General features: G+C 53.7%; 11 protein-coding genes across 11 annotated transcripts; 2 read left to right on the top strand and 9 right to left on the bottom strand.

Moving 5' to 3' along the window:
* Positions 1 to 884: 884 nt before the first annotated feature.
* On the top strand, positions 885 to 2124 carry N7474_000073 (glycosyltransferase family 32 protein; the record flags this gene model as incomplete). The annotated part of the gene is made up of 4 exons (XM_057191488.1): positions 885 to 1163; positions 1212 to 1367; positions 1424 to 1783; positions 1837 to 2124. The coding sequence occupies 4 exons, from the start codon at positions 885 to 887 to the stop codon at positions 2122 to 2124; spliced, it is 1083 nt and encodes a 360-aa protein (XP_057056441.1).
* A 1034-nt stretch (positions 2125 to 3158) lies between these two features.
* On the top strand, positions 3159 to 3942 carry N7474_000072 (uncharacterized protein; the record flags this gene model as incomplete). Its single annotated transcript, XM_057191487.1, has 3 exons — positions 3159 to 3215; positions 3272 to 3643; positions 3724 to 3942. The coding sequence occupies 3 exons, from the start codon at positions 3159 to 3161 to the stop codon at positions 3940 to 3942; spliced, it is 648 nt and encodes a 215-aa protein (XP_057056440.1).
* Positions 3943 to 4197: 255 nt separating this feature from the next.
* N7474_000071 (putative dephospho-CoA kinase) lies at positions 4198 to 5010 on the bottom strand (the record flags this gene model as incomplete). The annotated part of the gene is made up of 1 exon (XM_057191486.1): positions 4198 to 5010. The coding sequence occupies one exon, from the start codon at positions 5008 to 5010 to the stop codon at positions 4198 to 4200; it is 813 nt and encodes a 270-aa protein (XP_057056439.1).
* A 503-nt stretch (positions 5011 to 5513) lies between these two features.
* Positions 5514 to 6407, bottom strand: N7474_000070 (DUF3431 domain-containing protein; the record flags this gene model as incomplete). The annotated part of the gene is made up of 2 exons (XM_057191485.1): positions 5514 to 5997; positions 6055 to 6407. The coding sequence occupies 2 exons, from the start codon at positions 6405 to 6407 to the stop codon at positions 5514 to 5516; spliced, it is 837 nt and encodes a 278-aa protein (XP_057056438.1).
* A 1023-nt stretch (positions 6408 to 7430) lies between these two features.
* On the bottom strand, positions 7431 to 7784 carry N7474_000069 (uncharacterized protein; the record flags this gene model as incomplete). The annotated part of the gene is made up of 1 exon (XM_057191484.1): positions 7431 to 7784. The coding sequence occupies one exon, from the start codon at positions 7782 to 7784 to the stop codon at positions 7431 to 7433; it is 354 nt and encodes a 117-aa protein (XP_057056437.1).
* Positions 7785 to 8041: 257 nt separating this feature from the next.
* On the bottom strand, positions 8042 to 9067 carry N7474_000068 (lipase family protein; the record flags this gene model as incomplete). Its single annotated transcript, XM_057191483.1, has 4 exons — positions 8042 to 8341; positions 8399 to 8732; positions 8783 to 8948; positions 8998 to 9067. The coding sequence occupies 4 exons, from the start codon at positions 9065 to 9067 to the stop codon at positions 8042 to 8044; spliced, it is 870 nt and encodes a 289-aa protein (XP_057056436.1).
* A 337-nt stretch (positions 9068 to 9404) lies between these two features.
* N7474_000067 (cleavage and polyadenylation specificity factor subunit 5) lies at positions 9405 to 10381 on the bottom strand (the record flags this gene model as incomplete). Its single annotated transcript, XM_057191482.1, has 4 exons — positions 9405 to 9676; positions 9732 to 9979; positions 10031 to 10282; positions 10341 to 10381. The coding sequence occupies 4 exons, from the start codon at positions 10379 to 10381 to the stop codon at positions 9405 to 9407; spliced, it is 813 nt and encodes a 270-aa protein (XP_057056435.1).
* A 243-nt stretch (positions 10382 to 10624) lies between these two features.
* On the bottom strand, positions 10625 to 14125 carry N7474_000066 (uncharacterized protein; the record flags this gene model as incomplete). Its single annotated transcript, XM_057191481.1, has 1 exon — positions 10625 to 14125. One exon carries the CDS (start codon positions 14123 to 14125, stop codon positions 10625 to 10627), a length of 3501 nt encoding a protein of 1166 aa, XP_057056434.1.
* A 935-nt stretch (positions 14126 to 15060) lies between these two features.
* N7474_000065 (putative BYS1 domain protein) lies at positions 15061 to 15531 on the bottom strand (the record flags this gene model as incomplete). The annotated part of the gene is made up of 1 exon (XM_057191480.1): positions 15061 to 15531. The coding sequence occupies one exon, from the start codon at positions 15529 to 15531 to the stop codon at positions 15061 to 15063; it is 471 nt and encodes a 156-aa protein (XP_057056433.1).
* A 918-nt stretch (positions 15532 to 16449) lies between these two features.
* Positions 16450 to 19410, bottom strand: hdaA (histone deacetylase hdaA; the record flags this gene model as incomplete). The annotated part of the gene is made up of 15 exons (XM_057191479.1): positions 16450 to 16760; positions 16831 to 16910; positions 16960 to 17045; positions 17096 to 17188; positions 17244 to 17307; positions 17356 to 17403; positions 17453 to 17543; positions 17616 to 17826; positions 17877 to 18004; positions 18058 to 18170; positions 18217 to 18355; positions 18405 to 18418; positions 18470 to 18758; positions 18809 to 19011; positions 19055 to 19410. The coding sequence occupies 15 exons, from the start codon at positions 19408 to 19410 to the stop codon at positions 16450 to 16452; spliced, it is 2226 nt and encodes a 741-aa protein (XP_057056432.1).
* A 790-nt stretch (positions 19411 to 20200) lies between these two features.
* Positions 20201 to 21530, bottom strand: gpdA (glyceraldehyde 3-phosphate dehydrogenase GpdA; the record flags this gene model as incomplete). Its single annotated transcript, XM_057191478.1, has 6 exons — positions 20201 to 20229; positions 20285 to 21143; positions 21211 to 21274; positions 21357 to 21370; positions 21424 to 21459; positions 21519 to 21530. 6 exons carry the CDS (start codon positions 21528 to 21530, stop codon positions 20201 to 20203), a joined length of 1014 nt encoding a protein of 337 aa, XP_057056431.1.
* Between the last annotated feature and the right edge of the window lie 170 nt (positions 21531 to 21700).

Here is a 21700-nt window from a genome sequence, read left to right as displayed (position 1 = left end):
GACGGACCAGTCTCAAGATATTACAGATATAAAACCGCCGGCTCCTTTTGCAGAGTCAGTTCAGCAGGACATTCTTTACCATGCACCAAGGTATAAAAATCTTACGAGGAAACGTTTTCTGCGCAAGTTTCAAAAAAACCCCTCAGGCTTGGTAATAAAGATCATCTTTATCACCCTGGAAGAAACCTGGCCGATGCCGGCGCAGCCAGCCTTGCACGTATGTGCGCACACGATATTGTTCCTCAAGATCTTGAAGATGCTCGTTCAAAAGATATAACGAAAATAAAACCGTTAACGCAACTATCAGTGCGATGCGCACGCCATTATGCATGATGAACGCAGAATCACGAATTCAAATGCTGTTGCAAACTGCGACTCAGTGTTCTCCGCGGCAGGAACCCAGTGTCCCTCAATAGAAGATGTCCTGAGCCATCTATATAATATCCAGCGAACACCCAGCGAACACCCAGCGAACATCCAGCGAACATCCAGCGGAAATCCAGGGAACCATCCAGCGAACCATCTGGCGAACCATCCGGCGAACATCCAGCGAACATCCAGCGAACATCCAGTTTCCATTACAAGACTGCCCCTTCCTATTTCACCCTTTTGAGTTCGTTTTGTTCCCCACTTGGTTACTTCTTATTTATTCTCTCTCCATTTTTCCTCTCTCGCGCTCGAGCTTGGGTTTAATATCTTCGCCTCCTCTTCGACTCCATGTCCCGGCGCTAACAATGATCAATCACCCTCTACGCAACTCTCGAGATCTTTAGGCCTAGAAGGCCCATGATACTCGCTCACCCGAACGATTTGACGACCCCTGTCTTTCGGTTCAATTGACTTGTCGCATTGGTCTCCTGACTAGACCACCCTCAACCACCATCATGCGGCGCGGTCTTTTGATTTTTATCCTGATCAATCTTCTCATTCTCTCTCTCCTGGTTCGCAATGTCTCTACGCTGCTATCGCTGCTCCTCGAAGATGCCGTCGCCGACGCGATTCACCGCGCCGAGTTGCCCCCGCCAAACTCTAGCATGATCGAACAACGCCCCCAGATCATCCCCAAGATTATTCACCAGACCTACAAAAGCGAGACCATTCCCGAGGTCTGGGTCGATGCCCAGCAGAGCTGCATTGACCTACACCCGGACTACGAGTATATTGTACGTAGTCGTGTGACAGACTTGAATCCGTGTTAACGATTATTCCAGCTGTGGACGAATGAAAAGTCGCGCGACTTTATCGCCGCCGAATATCCCCAGTTCCTCGAGACCTTTGACGGCTACAAATACCCTATCCAGCGCGCAGACTCGATCCGTTATTTCGTTCTGACCCACTATGGCGGAACTTATATCGATTTGGACGACGTATGTACTCGCCTCGCAACGGTCACTTTTGATACGGACAGTCTAACCCCCACCAGGGTTGCAATCGTCGCCTAGATCCCCTACTCGCTTATCCCGCCTGGGTGCGCCGCACCGTACCAACCGGTATCTCCAATGATGCAATGGGCTCGGTGCCCCAGCACCCCTTCTTCCTGCGCGTAATTGAATTACTCCAGCAGTACGATCGCCAGTGGTTCCTCCCTTACATCACCGTCATGTACTCGACCGGACCACTGTTCCTGTCGGTCATCTGGAAAGAGTACATGCAAGAGCATCCGTCCGAGATGAGCCGTGTCCGCATTCTCATGCAGGACGAGTACAACAAGTGCTCCTGGAGTTTCTTCGCCTACCACACTGGAAACAGCTGGCACGGCAAGGACGCGCATTTCATTTTCTGGGTGAGCACATTCCAAAACCCCGGGCCGTTGTTGATCACCGCCAACACACACAGATGGGTCAACACTGGATGTTTCTCACCTTCTGCGGGTTCCTCCTCGCCGCCGTCGTCGGCTTCTTCCTCTTCTGGATTTATGGTCGCATCGAGCTCCTAGGGGCCCAGTATAGCTACCGCTACACAAAGGTCCCTTCAATCATCAGCCCGTCTCGCTTACCATCCTCGCCTTCAAGACGCGCGCGTCGCATGATGACCACGTTGCTGCAGAGGGTAAGCTTTAAAAAAGACGAGAGAAGTGGCGGAGCCACCGAGACCTCGTACGAATTCGGTCACCGCGATGACTGAGATGTTTGCGATTTCTTTCAGTTTTTGTGTATCGATACAACCTTGGACATAACCTCTGCATAACTAATAGCATTTGGTGTATATACCTTCTTTTAAAGAGCGCTACATGCATGGTGTCCCAATTCTGCGGGATCCGAGATTGGTTGCTTTCACCTGGAGCACTTTGGGGTCTTTTTTCTTGTCTTCTGTCTTCAACTTTGTTTCTGTCTGGAGGTTCTGAGCCTGCCCGGTCTCCGTTCAGATAAACCAGGTTGTTTAACACTATCGATGAGTTTCCTGAATTCTTCCGAGTCACTAGGCGGCTGCCAAGAGGATGACGCCCGGGGTTGCATCCATCTGTGTTGGGAAGCTGTCGTCTTGTTCAGAAGGATTCGCTCTTCTCTATTCGTTGGATACATTCGATTTGAGTTTGTAATTGAGATGATAAAATTCGTAAATTGGGTGGGGGAAAGGGATTGTAGTGCTTAAGATTATTGCGTCGCATAGATGAGATGAACTGGAGCTTTGCAGGTGCCTAGAGCTCAGCACTAACCTGATGTCATATGAAAGTGACTTGCTTTGCCGTCGCTCTACCACCCAAACACGAACCTGTAAAATGAGATGTAATCGCCGTTGCTTGGGCTGAAAGTAAGACGAAGATCCACACGACCTGAGGGCTAGCGAAGATGTTAGAAGTGGGTTACCTGGTTAACTCAACAATATATCGTGATTTCCAGGCGTTTCTCCTCTGGGCCGGCAGAAAGCATTGAGAGTGACAGTGTTCATGAGTCGTCTACTTCAAGCGGACATTGGTCCTTGGAAATAGCCGCAGGTCTAATTCATCTATAAAATAAGAGGTCGGATTGAATAGTCCGCGTGTGGTTGGGTGAGCAGTTCACCGCCTTGATTTGGTGTACTAACCATTTCAGACGATTAGATAATATTTTTGCCGGCAAAACGCTAAGGTTTTGGCGGGCTTGCAGCTATCGTCCCCCGTACATGGATTTTCTTCCTCACTCCGGTCAGTAACTTACTGCTCACAACCACTGCCCACCATGTCCTCAACGGCAAAGTCCGAGAAGACCATGTCTTCGCGTCTGTTGACGATGAAGGTATGCTCTCATTTCCGTCTTACAAATGATCCAAAATTGACGACGCAAATCTACAGTTCATGCAACGGGCTGCAGCGTCCGCCGCTGCAAAAGAAGCCTATTCTTCAGCGGCCGAGGACAGCCAGCCTTCCACTCCGAAAAGGCCTCGATTGTCAGAACAGAACAGCTCGACCACCCCACGCACAAGTGAGTTGGAGGCCATCTCCGCCGCGCTAGCAGCGGAAGAAGAGAAGCGCCGAGAAGCCATTGCGCGCCAGGCGGCAGAGGCGGGTGAAACCGAATGGGTGCTGGACATCCCACCCGCTACAAACCACAATGCGCCGCAGCCTCTGGTTGTGGCGGCGGACTCGTTAGATGCGGACGGGGATGTCGGAGCTGGGGGCCGAAGAGCGTACGGCAATTTTAAGCGCAAACCGCGGACGGTCAGTGTTGACGCTTGGATTGTAGAACGCTTGCTGATCTGTAGCAGAGTTACGTTTCTCAGAGTGAGGGCCAATCAAACGATAAGGAAGGGGCAGAGGGACAGAAAATCCAGAACCCGACGGATCCTGCCCGAGTCCAGGAATTTATCGATAACGAATCTGCCAAGGCGAGGAAGAAGGACAAGGCGAAGCTGTTATCCCAAGGGGTCGACCTGAAAAACCTGACGAGTATCTCCGGTGGCAGCTCACGACAAGGTGCTCCCGAAACTTCGCAGAAGAAGAAGAAGAAGCGCAAGAGCCGGTAGGCGGGACTATACCCTATGTTGCAAGTTTGGAATTAGCGTTTTCCGGGTGCATGGTCATAGGCGTCTAGGGCATTTTATTTCTTACGAATTCATGTTTCATTCAGTTCTATTAAGGGTAGGACATCGCATTTCTAGTCCGTAGGGCGGAGGGGACTATTCCACCGTCATGAAGCATGGAATCGTCCAAGCTAGATATCTCTATAATTCCAGTCCCAGAAAACCGCCAACCAATATATACAACATACAGGCACCTCATTAAAGCTTCGCCTTGTCCTCCCTCTTCTTCCTCTCCCAGCTCTTCTGCGTCGCAAAATTCACCGCCAGATTCCACACCGCAACGCTCGCACCCACCGGCGGCGCAATGAGCAACACCCACGCCCACCACCGCGGACTCGACGCCTGAATCCCCTGCATCGCAACTGCGACCGCACGCTCCAGCTCCGGCTTATCGGCATCATTCCACACCACCACACCGCGTTTGGAAGCCGTGCCTCGGAACTCGGCCTGCTCGGCCTTGGACAGCACGTCGCCCTGGCTGCGTACTCGATGCTCCGCGTCCTCGGCTGTAAGATGGGAGTCGCGGGCGCGGAGGCGAGCCATCTGCACGGCGGGGTCGTGCACGCCCACCACGACCACCGTGCCGCAAATCAGATCCATCCCGCTCTCAAAGAGCAAGGGGACATCCAGAACGACGGCCCACTGCCCGCGCACATAGTGCCAGATCAGTGCCTTGTACACCTCCTTCCGCACGGCCGGATGCACGATCCCATTCAGCACCGCGCGATCGCGTTTGCGCTCCTCGCTGACGCCGAAGACGCGGCGGCCCAGTGCCGGGCGGTTGAGGGGCTTGCCTGCTGGGCTTGATGGTGCATCTTCTAGTAGTAAATCTGGTGTGGTGGTCCCGAAGTAGTTCACGATCGCTTTGTAGCCGGGGGTGCCCGGTTCCACGACTTTGCGCGCGAGGAGATCCGCGTCGATGATGGGGAGGGTGTATGGTGGTGAGGAAAGGATGTTGGAGACGGTGGATTTGCCGGTCGCGATGGAGCCGGTGAGCCCGATGATGAGCATGGCGATGGCGTGGAGTTTGGGTTTGGAAGAGAGAGAAAAGACCGTTTGGAGTTGGTGAAGTGGACAGTCAGAATGCGGGGAGACGTGGGAATCTAGATTCGTTGCCGAGGTTGGTCACGAAGTATACATTTACACTAACGCGGTATCTCCTGTTCACTCTCGTCGTTACTACTGTAAAATTTGGTTATATTCAAAAGCCTCCATTTAAATCCAGTCTAGAACACCCAACGCCATGCTATACACAACTATACAATTGACAATAAAATGTTATGACACCGGCAATCCATGGCTCGGATCTTGTTTCTGGCCCTTCCACCCAATATATGGCCATCCCTTGGGCAGCGACGAGAAAGGCGGCAGCACGTACCGCCCATCGCAGGCCCCTTCCCACGGACAGGACAAGTCGCAGAGCCCGAAGACCTTGCAGTAGCAGGATTCTGCGTCCGGGCAGTGAACTGCTTCTTGGCCAAAGATCACTAATGAATCAATTGTCAGAAAAAAATTCACTCCAAAAGGTTGTTCCCGAGAGAGAGAGAAAACATACTATGCCACGAATACTCCATAATCCGCCCACTCAAATCATCCGGCAGGGACGTCTCCGCCAACCACGTCCGGAACCGCTCATAATCCTTCTTTGGTCGTTCTCTTACTTTTGAGCGCGTCACCCCGAACTGGGCGCAGCACGACACACCCACCATGTCAGGGACCGGGGTGCCGGGAAACAGTTCCATAAATCCATCCTTGAAGTATTCCCCTGCGTGCACGGCATCGCGGTGGGTATCCGTTAGCGGACGGATCTCGCCAGGACAGCCGAGTGTCCAGGCGCAGCGGGCGTTGACGTAGCCCTGTTGTTGGAGGTAGGGGATCTGGAAGTTGCGCAGCATGGGGACGCCGTCATAGTAGGGGTCGTCGTTGTGCCATTGGAAGCGCTGGGAGTGGATGAAGAGCATTACGTCGGGCAGGGTATCGTAGTGATCGATAATGTACCTGTTTCGTTGATTATGAGCTTGATCCGGGTGGCTAGGAATCAAGAGACCAACTCACGTCAAATACACCATCGACTCGCGTCCTTTGTTCTGCGCCACCGTCAGGGGCGCCTGCTTGTCGTCCACCACATAGATACTCTTGGTCCAGTCCGGGAAGAACTCGTACAGCCACGAGGTATCGTCGTCCTTCATGCTGGCCACCACCAGCGCTTTTTGTTTCCCGGACGCGGCATCCGGCTTGTCGGTGCCGCGCTGCTGCGCATAACTGCCTCGTTCTTTACGGGCGGGATTCTTGGTATCGGTTTTGAAAAAGAGAACGTAGAGGGCGAGCACAATGCCGATGGTGGTGAGGATGGCCTTGATGCGGTTGCGCCGGCGAGGGCTTTGGGGTCCGCTAGGAGCGAACAGCATGGTGGGAGGCGGAAGAGGGCTAGACGAGCATATCGCAGGGTTGTTGAGGGACGATTTGGGGACCAGTCGAGCCAGTCGAGCAAGTCGAGTCCAGATGCGAAGGTCCAAGAATGCAACCAGTTGCCGGAAACGTGGTAAAGGTGTTGTTAAGGTATGTGCGCCACAACTCAGCCACATCATCATTCCCTACAGCTTATACATACTACAATTTTATTGTTTGTACTCTACATGTCCTTCTCTCTTGGAGAAGCCACCTATCGATCATTCTGGTCATTCATATTCGTTCTTGAGATGTATGTGCAACTCATTTCGTTCTCCGGACATATTTGATCTGGTCTGACCCGCTGTCCTCTCGCGCATGCTTCCTACTGTGGTCACCGACAGGATCGGGGGCCACAAGTTCAGCCACCAATCGACTAGCGAATGTATCATAAGGCTTGAATGGGATTCTTTTTCGCCGGATGGTAGGCCACTTCACGGGGATGGTGGCATCCTTTGGATTCTGGAGCCCGTTCAGAAGCTCGGTGGTGAACTCGGCCATGTAAAACAGAATGTATTCCTTCTCGAGCCCGTTGGTCACCAGAAGATGCGACTAGAAGCGAATCAGCCAGCGTCCACGACTGACTCGGAGTGGGCGGGCGGGAGACATACGGTATACTTGCTCGGTTGGGGCGAATTGAGCAGCAGGCGCGCTTGAAGCTGCGCAAGAGCCAGTAGGTGACACAGGAAGTATGGATCCTCGGTCCATTCCGTCGGGGTTGTCTGAGCCAGCCGCTTCGAACAAATCCTCGCCCCGATGTAGTTGGGGGTTCCGCCTGGGCCTGGGCATCCCTCAAACTGCTTCCTGCGGTCACTACTGACGCTGGTGTAATGGACGTAGCCTACCAATGGGGTGGAGCTGTTGCGGATGTGATCGACAGGTGTTCCGGGCCGATAAAACACGACATAGTCGGGTCGATGAACCGGCCGACCCTGGAAATAAAAGGGATGACCTTGGCTGCTCCAGAATGTTGTCAGTCACCCCTATGAATCGATCAGTCGTTCTCCCAGATCGTACCGGTGGGATGTGAACGCGCGCTCCTCGCCTTCCAATATGTTGGCGAGATGACAACGCTTGATGACAGGAGCCAGGTTCATTGACATGATTTCGGCATCGCTTCGCGGCTTTTTGACAGGGCCACTGCCACCATTGTTCCTGGTCTCGTCTTGAGTAGATTCGGTGTGGGTTGGGGCAGGGACAGGGGCAGGGTCGGCATCTTCGAATCGACACCCCACCAGGTCTAGATGGCGGGCAGTCCACTGGAGAGGATTCACCAGGAAACCAGACTGTTTGAAAACGAGATCCCGGAGCGACTTTCGCCCAGCGTCGGCCGCCATGATACGGATGCCAACCTGGGCGATGAGGTTGGGGTTGTTTGAAACTAGGAGACATCTGAATAACCCCAAGCGTCACCATGCCTCACCGCATTCCGCCAGCTCTCTAGCCACAACTAAAGACGGGCCATCCGGTCAGGAAGGGTATTCATTTTAGAAAAATGCGTGGGCTGTTGATGTTGATTGCGATATGGAATTCTGGTGGTTGTATACATCTAGTGGATACTCCCGACCATGGTTTGCCGCTCCTAACTATATGTTTACTGGCACGCATCAATGTCCACCAAGTACCAATTATGCGCCTCAATGCTCGTATCGCTCGTGCCAGCATTGCCCGAATCCGAGCCCACGCCCTGAATCACCTGGACGGTTGAGGTGGTCACCGTCACATTGTCGCCGCTGGTAATCCAGTACTCTGGACTAGGCTGGGAGAACCCAAACGACGCGGGAGGCAGCTTCGGCACAATGTCATCCGTGTGCGTGACGCGCCACAGGCTGCCCTGGTTAGTGATGTAGGTGGCCAGCGCAGTATTGCCCACGCGCGGCTCGCCGTACGTGTACTACCGGAGCCGTCAGCCACCCAAGTCAAGACTAATGTAACTCAAAAAAACACTCACCAGATTCGGCTTATACCCAGCATTCCGCAGTGCAGTTCCTCCCAGCACCGCTAGCGCAGCGCCAAAGCTGTGGCCCGTCAGCACCAGGGTGTAGCCCGGGTACTTCTTCATGGCCGAGTCGATCTCGGACTTCAACTTGGCCGACACCGTGTCCCAGGACTTCCAGAAGCCCGTGTGCACTTCACAGCCACTGCACAGGGTGCTGTTGCTCAAGTCGAAGTTCAGGTTGGCGATCCAGGTGCTGAGCGTGCGACTGCCCCGGAAGGAAAGCACCAGCAGCTTGTTGGTGTCATCGGCGGCCAGGAAGCCAGCGACGTCGCCATATTGCGTGGAACTTGTAGGCCGTCAGTACTTATGTCTTTGGATACGGGGTTCCGTACATACTCGTCGAACGCGTACAATGGCGCGGCGTTGGCTGTTTGGACCTCTGGGCAGTTCCCGGCGGCACAGGACAGAGTCGAAGCCGACGAGTCGATGTTGTTGGAACAGTACGACGCAGCGGAGTACTGTGCGAACAACATCAACTCGTCCAGCGTGTCGGAGGAGATATCTGTTAGTTTAAGTCAGTTAGGGCCGCGTAGGGTTTACTCTTCTCTCACCTCGTCGCGTTAGGCCCGCAGGCAGGGCCGTCGCCAGCGAGGCCAGAGCAGTCAGGGTCCAGAACAGCATGTTGGCACAACAATAGAAATAAAGAGGCAACTGCCAGATAAACTGGGGGCAAGGGCAGACATCCCTTTGTATGGAAGTACTATATAGTCGGCCAGTTAGAGCGGGGGTCACATCGACCAGGGCCAAGATCGAGTGTGAGTGGTGGGCAGAGGGATGCGATCGGCATTCCTGCCATAGATCACGGTTGCATTGAGCACGGGAGTGGCAGGGGCGGAAACTATATCACTGAAAGGCTAACGGGTGAAGAATGCATTCATAGGTGGGATATTGGAAGTAGAGACCGGAACTCCAATGGGTCAGTTGGTTAGCGCTTGCTTGCGTACATGGGGTTAGTCTATTACTGCCCACCACCAGCGTCGGTCATCCCCGTATCCTGTCCATCCTCGTCACTCCCTGCCAGCACCTTGGCCCGCGGGATCTGGTTCTCGTCCAGTGGGGTCCCCGGCGTGACCGCCACCACATTGTCATTCTCATCCACAAACTCAAAGTTGTACCGCGACAACAGATGCGGGATCGCCGACAGCTGCGGGCCGTAGCGCGCCGTATTGTCGTATAGTTCGAACAGGGGCACGGCAAGCAGTTTCATGTTCTTGGGGACGGAGAGCACCTCTATCGGGTCCGATGTAAGCAAGGGCAAATCAAACCAATGGGAGGGGGGCTGTACTTTTCTTTGGCAGCTGGATGAAATACAGCTTCTTGCACTCCTTCGGCCGTGTAACATGCCCTGGCAGGAAGGGGTACATGAACGTCTCGAAATTCGGTCGCCACCACTGCGCCAGCGTGTCGCCAATCTCCCAGTCTTCGTTGACGCCCTCGCCCGAGAACTGCGAGCCGACGGGCGCCAGGCGTTCGTTCAGGCGTTTCTTGAATCCGTCCACTTCGTCGTCTTCGTGGCTGAGGTAGTCGCCGGGTCTGAACGAGGATTAGTATACGGAAAGAAAACGGCGAGGAAATGCGGCGTACAGTTTGAAAAAGGCGTTGGCAATCTGCAGCATCAGGACGTGTGGATGGTTATGTTCATGACAGACCAGCACGCCCTCACATGTCCGGCGCATGCCATGCAGATCATAATGCTCCTCCAGGCGCTTCAGCCGCGCCAGCACCGACGGATCCTCCTCGGGCTGCGTCTCCTTGGTACCGAACGTGTAGTTGGACAGTGGGTAAAGGCGGATGGTTGGGGGTTGTTCTGCGGAGAAGTCTTTGGGGACGATCGGTCTGGATGGATGCGCGTGGGTTAGCTAGTGGTGACGGCGGGAAAGCACAACAAACTTACGGGCGAGCGCTTTTGATCGCCGTAGCCGTCGAGGTCGACATGCTGCGCAATGGGGGAGAAACACAGGGAGCAAAAGAGTCGGTGCTGGCGATGCGCGTGTTATCGCTATCAAGGGTGACCGCCTGCCCAATGGAGAAGTATATAAAAGAGTAAAAGAGTGTAAGGATAAATTTTAGCGTGTGCAGTAACTATCTTCGTCTAGGTCATCAAACTCCCCTATATATATACGTATCCCCCCCGACCCTACCCCCAAACACCCGATACGATGCACCGATCCTCTATCCTCACAGCTTGGCATCAAAATCCTCATACTCGCTCAGTTCCGACGTCGCCACCGGCCCTGTGCTCACCGGCAGTCGGGCTTTGAACGTAGGCACGTCCGTGATAGTAATAGCCTCTGTGGAAGCCACATCGCCATTAGGCGTGGAAGGAGACGGATCCAGGCCCACCTGTTTCAACTGCAGACCCAGATTCTGCTCCAGACGGTCAACCGCCGACGCGATCTGCTCCGCCGACAGGCTCACCTCCGTCGCTAAGAATGTCTTGACCAAAGCTATAACCTGCGAGCTGTCCAGAGTCGACATGTCCAGCTGCTCGAACGCCATGCCGAGTCGAGCGGCGTCCACGGCAAGTCCGGCGGCTTCCAGCTGTTTGTCCACCACTTCAACCAGCTGAGATCGTTTCTCAGCGGGCCCAGAAGTGTTTTCGTGGGCACCAGACTGCGCATTCATGTGGATAGAAAGCTTGGCCCGCTGTGGGGATGACGGGTCGATGTACTGCCGGTAGAAAGAGACTAGGTCGGCTTTGGTCAGGGTGCGCACATTGGCCGCGTCGATCTCATGTTGCAAGAAATCAAAGTACTCCGACCCAATGTGCGACCAGTACCGAGTCGTCTCTGAACCGAGGTTCTTGAGTTTCTCGAGACGCTTGTTGATCACGCTGCGCTTGTGGCCCTCGAACTCATCCTCGGGCATCGCCTCCAGAATCGGACCGAACTCGCGCAGGAATGAATCGATGCGGGTCTCCAGGTACTGTGCTGTGCGTTCGCTCTGGATAATCACACGGTAACCCATGGTCGTCACATTGTAGCGCGCGCCACTCCAGACCACATAACCGAGCTGCTCTTTGCTCCGCAGTTGGTCAAACGCCGGCTCATCGGTCATTTGCGCAAACAGCTGCAGTTTTGCGCGCAGTTCGGCGTCTGAGAAGAGACCCATATACAAGTAGTACTCGATGCAGTGGTTGACATTCGCCGGGTCCTTCAGAGTCCGCGGGTACACGTAGTTACTGCCAGGCGGGAAAACCATGTTGCGCCGCAGGTACCACTGCGAGGGTGGGAGAGGACGCCCCTTCAACACCTTTTCAACCGTATCCGTCATGCGTAGTGCATCCTCCTTGTACAGGTTGCCATGGACCAAGGCTTCGATGTGTATCTGTTCAAGCAGCTGCGGGTAGAACTGGGTGATGTCATCTGCTTGAATGTGCTCCAGCTCTTCGATATACTGCTCATTGATCCAACCCCGTTCGGACAGCAGATACCGGGTATAGTCGCCAACCTGGTAGAAAGGCTGTTGGTACTCGGTATTCCGGAACGCCCGCGTCAGCCGCTCTTTGATGATGGTGAACCGTTCCTCTTTGACCACCAGGTCACGCATGGTAGACAGCAGCTTCTCCAGCAACACAGACATCTTGTCATTGTACCCGCCCACGGAAAAGTCCAGTCCCAGAATGTTGGCAGATAGGTGGTAGTCCAATCCGGCAAGCTCGGCATCGTAAGAGTACTCGTCCAGAGAATCCCTCACCAGCTCACAATAGAGCTTCGTCTTGATCAGGTTAGCCGGCGTGGCCCACACCAGAGGGCTGCGCAGCGTAACATCCATCGTGCCCTTGGGAACCCAGAAGCGGTCATCCTTCTTAAACCACAAGCGGACTCGTTCGTCATGTCGAATCATCTTCGGTGTCTTGGCCGGCTCCTCAACCTCTTTCTTCTCGACCGACAGGCGAGTTGGCACGAACTCATTCGGATGCGGCATGTGCACGTCGGACTTGCGAGAAGACGCAGTCGATTCCAGGGCTTTTTGGATTCCACTCAAAAAGTCCTGGGGAATCTTTTCAACCTTGTATTCTGTGCCGTACCACTTCTCCTTCTGATCCCAAGTTCCAGGGAACTCCTGAGACACAATAATCAGGCGGAAGTTGTCCGCCCGAAGATAGGACAGCGCTTTCTTGATCAAAGTAGGATCGAAGCGCCGCAACAGCGAGCCACTCAGTAGCCACTCACGGCGCAGTGGCTTCTGCATGACACTACTCAACCGACTGGTGAACCGACTAGCCGGGGTCTTCTGCTTGAAGCGAAAATCAACTTCAGCCAGGTTCTTCATTTCATCAAAGATCCATTGCTCCGGCTCGCGCTCCTTGATCATGGAAATATATTCAAAGACAACCTTGGCCACTTCTTGATACTGCTTCAAACCCTCGGGCGTCAGGCGCACCGAGACGGTGAAAAATGCCGATCCAGGACAGATTGGCATCGCGCCAGCAGACAAGCCATTGGCCCATCCCTTGGTCTTGAGGTACGATAGAACACTGCCTGGTCCCTCATGACCGATCAGATGACCGATATACCGACTGGGCTGAGAGTCGCTCATATCCTCTTCATCCAGAAATGGGAAGTACATGTCCATCGAGCGAGTGTCCATAACGGGTTTGGCAAAGACTTGCGTGCACATATCCTCCTCTGAAAAGGGCTGGACACCATCCCAGCGATTCTGGCTGAGATTCTTGTTTTCCACATCGCTGAACAACTCGCAAACCCATTGTTCCAATACGTCCAGCGTCTCCCGACCCAAAACCACCAGCTTGGCTCTGTTGGCAGAGTAATGCTGTTCATAGAATTCGATAAACTTACTGCGGACTTCCAGACCGCGTTTCTGCGGATCGTCTTTCAGAGTCTGCAGATTACCGGTTGAAAAGTGGCTGTATGGGTGGGCAGGGTTGGAGAGAGACTTGTTCAGCTGCATCAACCGCCACAAGTCACTCTGTAGGTTCTTCTTGTTCTCCGAATCGACCGCCCGGAGCTCACGGTCTAGGGTCGACTCTAGGAACAACGGAGATACAAAAAACTGGGCAAAGCGATCCAATGCGCCATACAACGGGGATCGGGAGTCGGATTTCTCACTCGACGACTCACTAACGACGCCGTTTGTATCATTCGCAGATTCCGCGGGAGTGTTTACCCCGCTGGACTTTGCGTCACTCGAATCTCCCGTGGCGGACACCTCGAAAAAATAATTTGTCTCGGTGGCGGCGGTGTAGGCGTTGGAAGATCCCGAATGGGACGCGAGGTACTGGTTGTAGGCATTTTCCTTGGGGTACTTTTTGGTTCCCATGAAGAGCAGGTGCTCAACGGCGTGAGCCATACCAGGCATGTCATTTTCATCGGAAAAGTTCCCCACATTGACGTTGACGGCGGCGCTGGCCTTGTCGGTGTCTGGGTCATGAACTAGAAGCGCCTCCAGCTGGTTTGGCAGCCGAATCACACGGTAGGACCGATCATCGAGCTCCGGCTTCTCCAGACGTTCTGTGATGCACTCGACTTGCGGCATGGCTGGGGTGGAGGGCTGAATGGCGGCGGTAAGAGGATGGGTGGGATGCGAGAAGGAGCGGGGAAGAGGTGAATAGCGAAAGGAGGTCAGGGTCGTGATGCGTGGCAGAAGAACCGGGCGAGTCGTCGGATTGCAAGTGAGACCTCTGTACAACAGCAGTGCCGAGGACCTTGGAGACATGCGAGGAGCAAGAATGCCCGGGAGAAAGGAAAGGGGGAGAGGGAGGGGGCGGCGCAAGAGATGCCGCAGTCAAGAACAAAGAAAACGACGATGAATCTTTAGACGAGCGAGCGAGTGAGAGGGAGAGATCTGAGCGAGGCAGCAAACGTTGTTGCGGCGAAGCGCCCAGCGGCAACGTGATGCGGCGCAGACCAAAGGCGGTCAGGTCAGCATTATCGATTATCGAAGACAAGCCGAGGATAGAGCTCGAAAGAACTGGGCCAATTCCATTGCCCTTAATCTGTTTGCTTTCTTGCTTTGCTCATCTCACACAGAGAGCATTGTCTTCTCAAGTGATAAGAACAGTTGCACTCACCAAATGACTCGCCTTCGAGCGGCTGCTCTATCCGACAATATTGACGAACCCTCTATTATTCTCACCAGCCTCCGACAGATGGACAATGAAACCTTCAAGACGAAAACTGTTCCAATTCTATATGAGGCGTTTGAAAATAACTCTCTCCAAGTGGTCCAATGTCGAGTTCCTTGGTTCATTACCTATTGGCGATGACCCGACAGCTCACAGATGCACTCGGAAACATTTTACAGGTGTATTGAACTTAGGCCATTGAACATTTCCTTAGTAGGGTTCCCGAATCAGGATTCGAAGACCATAGCGCCATGTCGGAATTGATTGAACGGGGGAAAAGAGAAACCTTTGAATCCAGATCAGACATATGCGGTGGAAACGAGACCATTTCTTCGATGCTGCTCCGGGCGTGAGCTCTGCGTTATACAATAGCTTATCGCTCTTCCACTATCATACTTTCGTCACATCAAGATTTGAAGTCATTATGCATTGACTACTACATACAGGTTCTGGAAGGTATATATCTCTCTCCGCACCATCAATCTGTTAACATATTATTATCCCCCACTCCCCCTTCATCCCCCATCTAGCACTCATCACCGCACAGCGTCAGGGTGATATTAGCAGTAGCACCGCAGACCTTGGTCTGGCTGCCAGCAGGCGAAGTACCAGACGACCAGCAGATATCCGGGCAGTTCTCGTTGGAGGCAACGACGGAGAGCACCCGGCCGGAGAAGGGGTCACCGAAGACATCAGACAGGTCGTACCAGAGGTTATTGCCGTCCAGGGTGTAGGCAAAGTCCGTCTGCGGGGCGCCGGTGTACAACCCGTTGACACCGCGGGTGATCTTGATGGCGACGCCGCCGGACTTGGGGTCGTAGTGCACTTTCTCGACGTACTCTTCACCCGGCTGGAGGGTCTGCTCCGGGCCGACGGAGCCACCGACGGACCAGAGGTGCACGGCGGCCTTGCAGTTGTTCACGACGATGGCGTCGCCGACGGCGCTGACGAGGGGAGCCAGTGCGGCGAGGGTGGTGAGGGCGATGGAGAAGTGCATCGTGATGGTTGTAGTTGGTTTGAAGTTAAGCGAGTGAATATTTATTAGAAATTTATAGTTCAGATGGACTGTATGACGCTTGATGATCGGTTCAGTCGCGCGGGTTGAAGCCGTTTATATACTTTTTCCTTTTCCCTTTCTACTGGCAGTCATCGACGGCCGCCTGAAAGCGATTCAGGCCCGACAAAGACGGTGAACAGCCCAAATACCTGATTAGCAGACATGTCGAAGCGGTATGAGGTGCTCGCTATTTTTTTCCGAGACATTTTTTTTTTCTCCCATGACGAGAGGTCAAGCATCACTGCGCCCCGCAACGTGGCCGTGTGTCCGGAATACGAGTAAGACCAAGCGACAAGTCACTAGCCCTACCCGGGCCATAGCGTGAGGTATATATATGCATGTCTCTAGGCAGGTAGAGCTCTCTTACCCCGGCTTGGGGCTCCAGCACATACAAAGCTCGCCAAGGGTGGGAGGACACTGAACAGCTCGTACCGTAGCGCGGCCGGAACGAAGTGCCCGAGCCAATACAGATGCAGCAACTGAGACACAGTTACATCCATAGGCACCGTGCAGGCTGCTACATCGAGCAGTCCGGTTGGCCGCGTTTTTGGGAACTCTGACATCAGACTCGGGGACTAAAAAGTGGCGCTGAGAGTCAACGAGCAAAATAAGACTTACTGACTCTCCACGTCTGTGATAAGCCCCGCCACGGGAGCTATTTTTATCGGGCTGTAGAACCAATATGCATCGGGCTAGGCATCCTTTGGGCACAGGAAAAGAAGAAGAAGGGGGGGGGGGGAAAGGTAATCGCATTCTGCTCGTCCTCACCCCCGCACACGCCATCTCAGGTCGAAGTACAAGGTGTAAGCGAGAGACAAAGGCAGGTCAAAAAAAGAAAGTAAAGAAAGAAAAGAAAAGCTAGTCTTCCATGTTCGAATCCCTGTCTTCCTCCTCCTCCTTCTCAACACGCTCAACAATAAACTTGAACACCTCGTCCTTGTGGAGCTGGAGCATCTCACTCAGTCCCTCCTGAGGCGACCGCACCAACTGTCCGTAGCGCTTGGCTCGTCTGCGGTCCGGCTCCCAGACTCCATGGGTGTGTGAGGCAATAACGAGCGAGTTCTCGCGGTACCACTTCGACAGCCAAACCTGCGTGTGGGAGGTGACTGCACGCACGGGGTTTTTGTCGACGAATGAGATCACTCCGCTCACGCGCTGGTATAAGTTTTCTGCTGACGAATTAGTTATGGGTTGCTCGATGCTTGCCTTTCCTTTCCCGAAGGCCGGTGTTAGGCGTACCTCGATTGATCAGGAGACTTGAAATCCCCGTAAAAGATTCACCAACCCCGAGGAAGAAAATCTTCCGATTCGGGTTTGGTCTAGCGACATGTCTTAGCGCTGGATCCAATCAGCCATGAAGCCACTTACTCGATGTAGTTATCCCATATGTAGCCTGCCAGATCCTCCGTGGCGCTAGGGCGGTCCGTGTCGTTGTCCTCGTACTGATGGGAAGACTATTTGTCGGGATTTAGCAGAGTTTCTACATACGAGAGTTCCTACTTACTGAGGACTTGGTCACATGTTTGGGGATGTTGACATCAATGACAGAATAGCCCTGGCGAATGATCCATGTGATGTACTCCTTTGAGACATCAGCCTAGGGTAAATTAGCACGGAATGGCCTTCCGTCTCCAAGAAGACAGTATACTTACCAGCCAACAATTGTGGAGCTCCAGTTTGTTGTTAACAGGGTCAGGTTGGCCGATGAGTTCGGGTCTGTATTTGGTTAGATCGAAACCTTCAGTTCCGGAAGAGAAACCCTACGGATCGTGGAAGTAGACAATAAGCGGGACAGCTTTGTTGTAGTTGGGGCTGTAGGAGCGTTAGACAAGAAATTGGTTATTTGATGTTGTAAGCTTACCTCGCCAGAACCTGGTTCTCGAATGACTTGGAAACGCCCTTGCGATAAACATACAGTGACGTGAGCTTGAAGCTATCGTACAATTCCTTTGCTTGGTGCGCGCGAATAGCATCCGTAGAGATGTTAGCCGGAACAACCCATCACTTAGGGTTCAGTCGCATACCGTGTAACCGTTCAGCCCAAACAGGGTGGCCATTTGGCCCCTTGGGATACATACACTTCCACCAACCAGACTGAATCGCCATGACACGCCGGACAGTCTTGACTGCCGACGGGGTCGGACCGGCACCCTGCAAGCGCCCTGGGGACTCACCCATCAGGGTTTTGGTGACCGCCAATGCCGACTTCGAGATAGATCGGAAATTGTATCCTCCCTTTCACCAAGTCAATAATGGGACACCATTTGAAAACTTGTTAAACAAACCTCTAAGCACACAACAACCTTGCCGTTGGCGAGGGTCATGAGCATGTGCGTCATGTGAGAGTAACAAGATGGCGAGACAAAACAACCACCCAGTACATCGCCGGCTGCGGCATCAAAGCCGGCCGCAACTGTCTATGGTTAGAGAAATAAAACCCCCCACAATGAGGGAAGATAGACTTACTAATAATGAGATCCGGGTTGAACTCCTCAGCAATGGGCATCACAATTTGCTGAAAAGCAAACATGTAGTCGCCATCTCCCATGCCCTGCTCATCCCAAGGTATGTTGATGTTCCTAAAGAATTCAGTCAACGAACAAAATCACCGATGGAGCAACTTACATGCCGATTCCAGCTCCTTCACCGTTGTGGTCCCAGCCTCCTTCCGGGCCTCCAGGGTAGAAATCGCCGTTCTTGAAAACGTGGATAGAGATGTAGAGAACATTGGGGTCATCGTAAAAGGCCTTTTGGATGCCATTTCCTGTGTATTGTGAGACTCTGGGTTAATCAAATGTGTCGTCCTAACATACCATGGTGAACATCCCTAGACATGGATCAGCATCAGCAAATTTGGCAGCTTGACGTGCAAACTTACCAGTCGAGAATCATAATCTTGCGACACTTGTCACCCAGCTCCTGCTGGCACACCCGCGCTGCAACGGACACATTGTTAAACACGCAGAACCCCATCGCTGCGTGGCCCTCAGCGTGGTGACCCGGCGGACGAATGACAGCAATCGCGTTCTTGACCTTGCGAGTAGCGACAGCCAGACATGTTTCGATCGCACCACCAGCAGATAGAAGAGCCGTCGAGAATGTTAGCTTGTTGAAATAGATAGAATCACGATTTCGCTCCAAATCGATCAGCACGTCATTGCTCATTTCTATGGTCCAGATCAGTTGAAGCTCATCCACGACTCGGGCACAGACATACCCTTTGTGGATTCGACAAACGCATAGTGCGCGTCTGTATGGACGAGAGAGATCTCCTCCTTGGTAGCATCGCGAGCGGAAATCCGTTGCAAGGGTAAGGGTGCGCGTGCAGGGTCCCAGTGGGGGTCATTCACCAGGCCAGAGCGGCAGAGCTCTTTATAGATGTAGTAGATGCGCCGGGGGTCCTCGGGGTGAACATCCGTGCTAGGACGGACCTCGCAGTGGTAGCGCATCCGGTTATCATAACAGAGCCCCGTTGCGAGGGGAGGCCAGGGGGAGACCCGAGACGATCGCGGTCTCATCGTCAGACCAATCCGAGTTCGGCTCCTCCAGACTATCGCGCCTGATGACGCTTCCTTCCGACCCGTCCGGTAGGGCCATGCCTTCGGTGCCTCTGATGGGTAAGGAGTCCTGCGGTTGCAAGGGCTCTGAGCCAGGAGAGGGAGATGCAGGCACTGCCTGGGGCAGAATTGATGGAGCAAGTAAGAGGTCTGGTCTGAGATGTGCTTGTGTAGGTGGATGGGTGATAGGATGAGAAGGGAGAGAGGTGGAAGGAAAGTGACCATGGGAGCCACCCATCACAGTGTCTTCGTCCTCTTCCATGTTGGCTCGGCGGAAAGCCAGCAAGAAAACAAACCTCTATTTATAAGCGATAAGGGTTGACTGTCTGACGCCTATAGTCATGACCTCTAGCACGTTTGTTTAAGGGTCTCTGTGTCTTTGCCCTCCACAGCCAGGTGGATGGGTGTAGCAGCTCAATTATACAAGACCTGTTGTGCAGTTAGACCAAACATTTTTCTACACAAAGGAAGCAATATGGAGGGGTTGTGATCATACGACGAGGGTTGAGCTTGGCCCGTCCATCAATGATGGGTATAGAAGTACGTTGAGCTGTCAAGCTGTACGCGACCTTCGGGCTGTATTCCGTGAAACGGCTCTATCAGAAGACAATAGTCCAAAATCCAGGACAGACCAACGGCAGCTGGACAAGTCAATGCCAGCCTAGGGTCGGCAGAGGGCGGAGGGAAGAGCGTCTGGAGTGATTGGGGGAGTAGGTGGATGGGCAATGGCTGGATCCCTTTTTGGCCGTGTCACGGTTCTGCTGGACAATAGTCTTCACCGCCCTGGCCGCCTCTCAAAACAAACGACGTGTGGTGAGGTTACGTTCTAGTGGACTCGGAGCCAATTACACGGTTCAGTAGGCTTATAGATGGATGCTGCGCACAAAAGAAATTGTATTTGTTTCATTAAATTCACGTTATCGGTGGGCGTTTTGTTTTTCCTACAAGGGCGAGACAGCCATTCCGTGCCCCACCTCAAGCAGGCATCACAGAGAAGAAACTAGCTCCGCACTTCAAAGAAGGCTCCTTGTACCAGGCTTCTGTCCTGATTCCTACTGGCCATCGACCTTGGCAATGTAGGCTGGAAAAACTGTCAGTACACGGGGAACTAATTCTCAGGGCTCTTCGAGACTTACAGATGAGGTCAACAACACGGCGGGAGTAGCCCCACTCGTTGTCGTACCAGGAGACCAGCTTGATGAAGTTGGCGTTGAGGGCAATGCCGGCCTTGGCATCGAAGATGGAGGAGCGGTCATCGCCGTTCAGGTCGGTGGAGACGATGTCATCCTCGGTGTAGCCGAGAATTCCCTTGAGCTCGCCCTCGGAGGCAGCCTTGATGGTCTTCTTGATGTCCTCGTACGAGGCACCCTTCTCGATGCGGCAGGTCAGGTCAACGACGGAGACGTTGGAGGTGGGCACACGCATGGACATGCCGGTGAGCTTGCCGTTCAGCGAAGGGATGACCTTGCCGACGGCCTTGGCCGCACCAGTGGAGCTGGGGATGATGTTCTGGGCCGCAGTACGGCCACCACGCCAGTCCTTGTTGGAGGGGGCATCGACCACCTTCTGGGTGGCGGTGTAGGAGTGGACGGTGGTCATCAGACCCTCGACGATACCGTAGTTGTCGTGGATCACCTTGGCCAGAGGAGCCAGGCAGTTGGTGGTGCACGAGGCGTTGGAGAGGACGTTGACGTCGGTCTTGTACTCGGTGTTGTTGACACCCATGACGTACATGGGGGCATCCGCCGAGGGAGCGGAGATGATGACCTTCTTGGCGCCACCCTTCAAGTGAGCGGAGGCCTTCTCGGTGGTGGTGAAGACACCGGTGGACTCGACGACGTAGCTGGCACCGACCGAGCCCCAGGGGATCTGGTCAGGGTTGCGCTCGGCGAAGAAGCGGATCTTCTTGCCGTTGACGATCAGACCCTGGTCACCATCGATCTCGATGGTGCCCTTGAACTGGCCGTGGGTGCTGTCATACTTGAGCATGTAGGCCTGTGTGACGGGGTCGGGTTAGTATAGTACCCCACGCGCATGCGAGATTGGTGGGAATGAAACATACCGCGTAGTGGACCTCAATGAAGGGGTCGTTGACGGCAACGATATCGACACCGCCGTGGGTAATGCTGTTGGATGGTCTGGTTAGTTACGAGTCCCCGCGACCGGCCCCCAGCGATGGTGGGGGTGGAGGGGCAGAGCGAAACTTACGCATTGCGGAAGACCTGGACATGCGAGTCAGCTTCGGATCATGATGATGGGAAATCGGGTCACTTACAATGCGGCCAATGCGACCGAAGCCGTTGATACCAACCTGCAGACGGGGAAGTTAGTGGGGGGAGAGTGGCAGAGGTCGCGACAGCTAGCGCGTACCTTGGGAACCATTTTTGGGATCTAGAAAGCATGTTAGAATGGGGGGCCGAGTGGATGAGTCGAGAAGAAGACTTACTTGAAGAACTGGACGAAGAGGAAGATGGATGGATGAGTGCGAGTGTGAGTGAGAAGAGAAAGAAGAATGAAGAAGAAAAGACAAGTGGAGGGGCAGAAGTAGACTT

The sequence above is a fragment of the Penicillium riverlandense genome, assembly GCF_028828495.1.
Source record: "Penicillium riverlandense strain IBT 135883 chromosome Unknown utg000001l_segment0_segment0, whole genome shotgun sequence".
Classification (NCBI taxonomy): Eukaryota; Fungi; Ascomycota; class Eurotiomycetes; order Eurotiales; family Aspergillaceae; genus Penicillium; species Penicillium riverlandense.
Note: the sequence above shows the minus strand (reverse complement) of the source record. Positions and strands in the feature narration are given on the sequence as shown.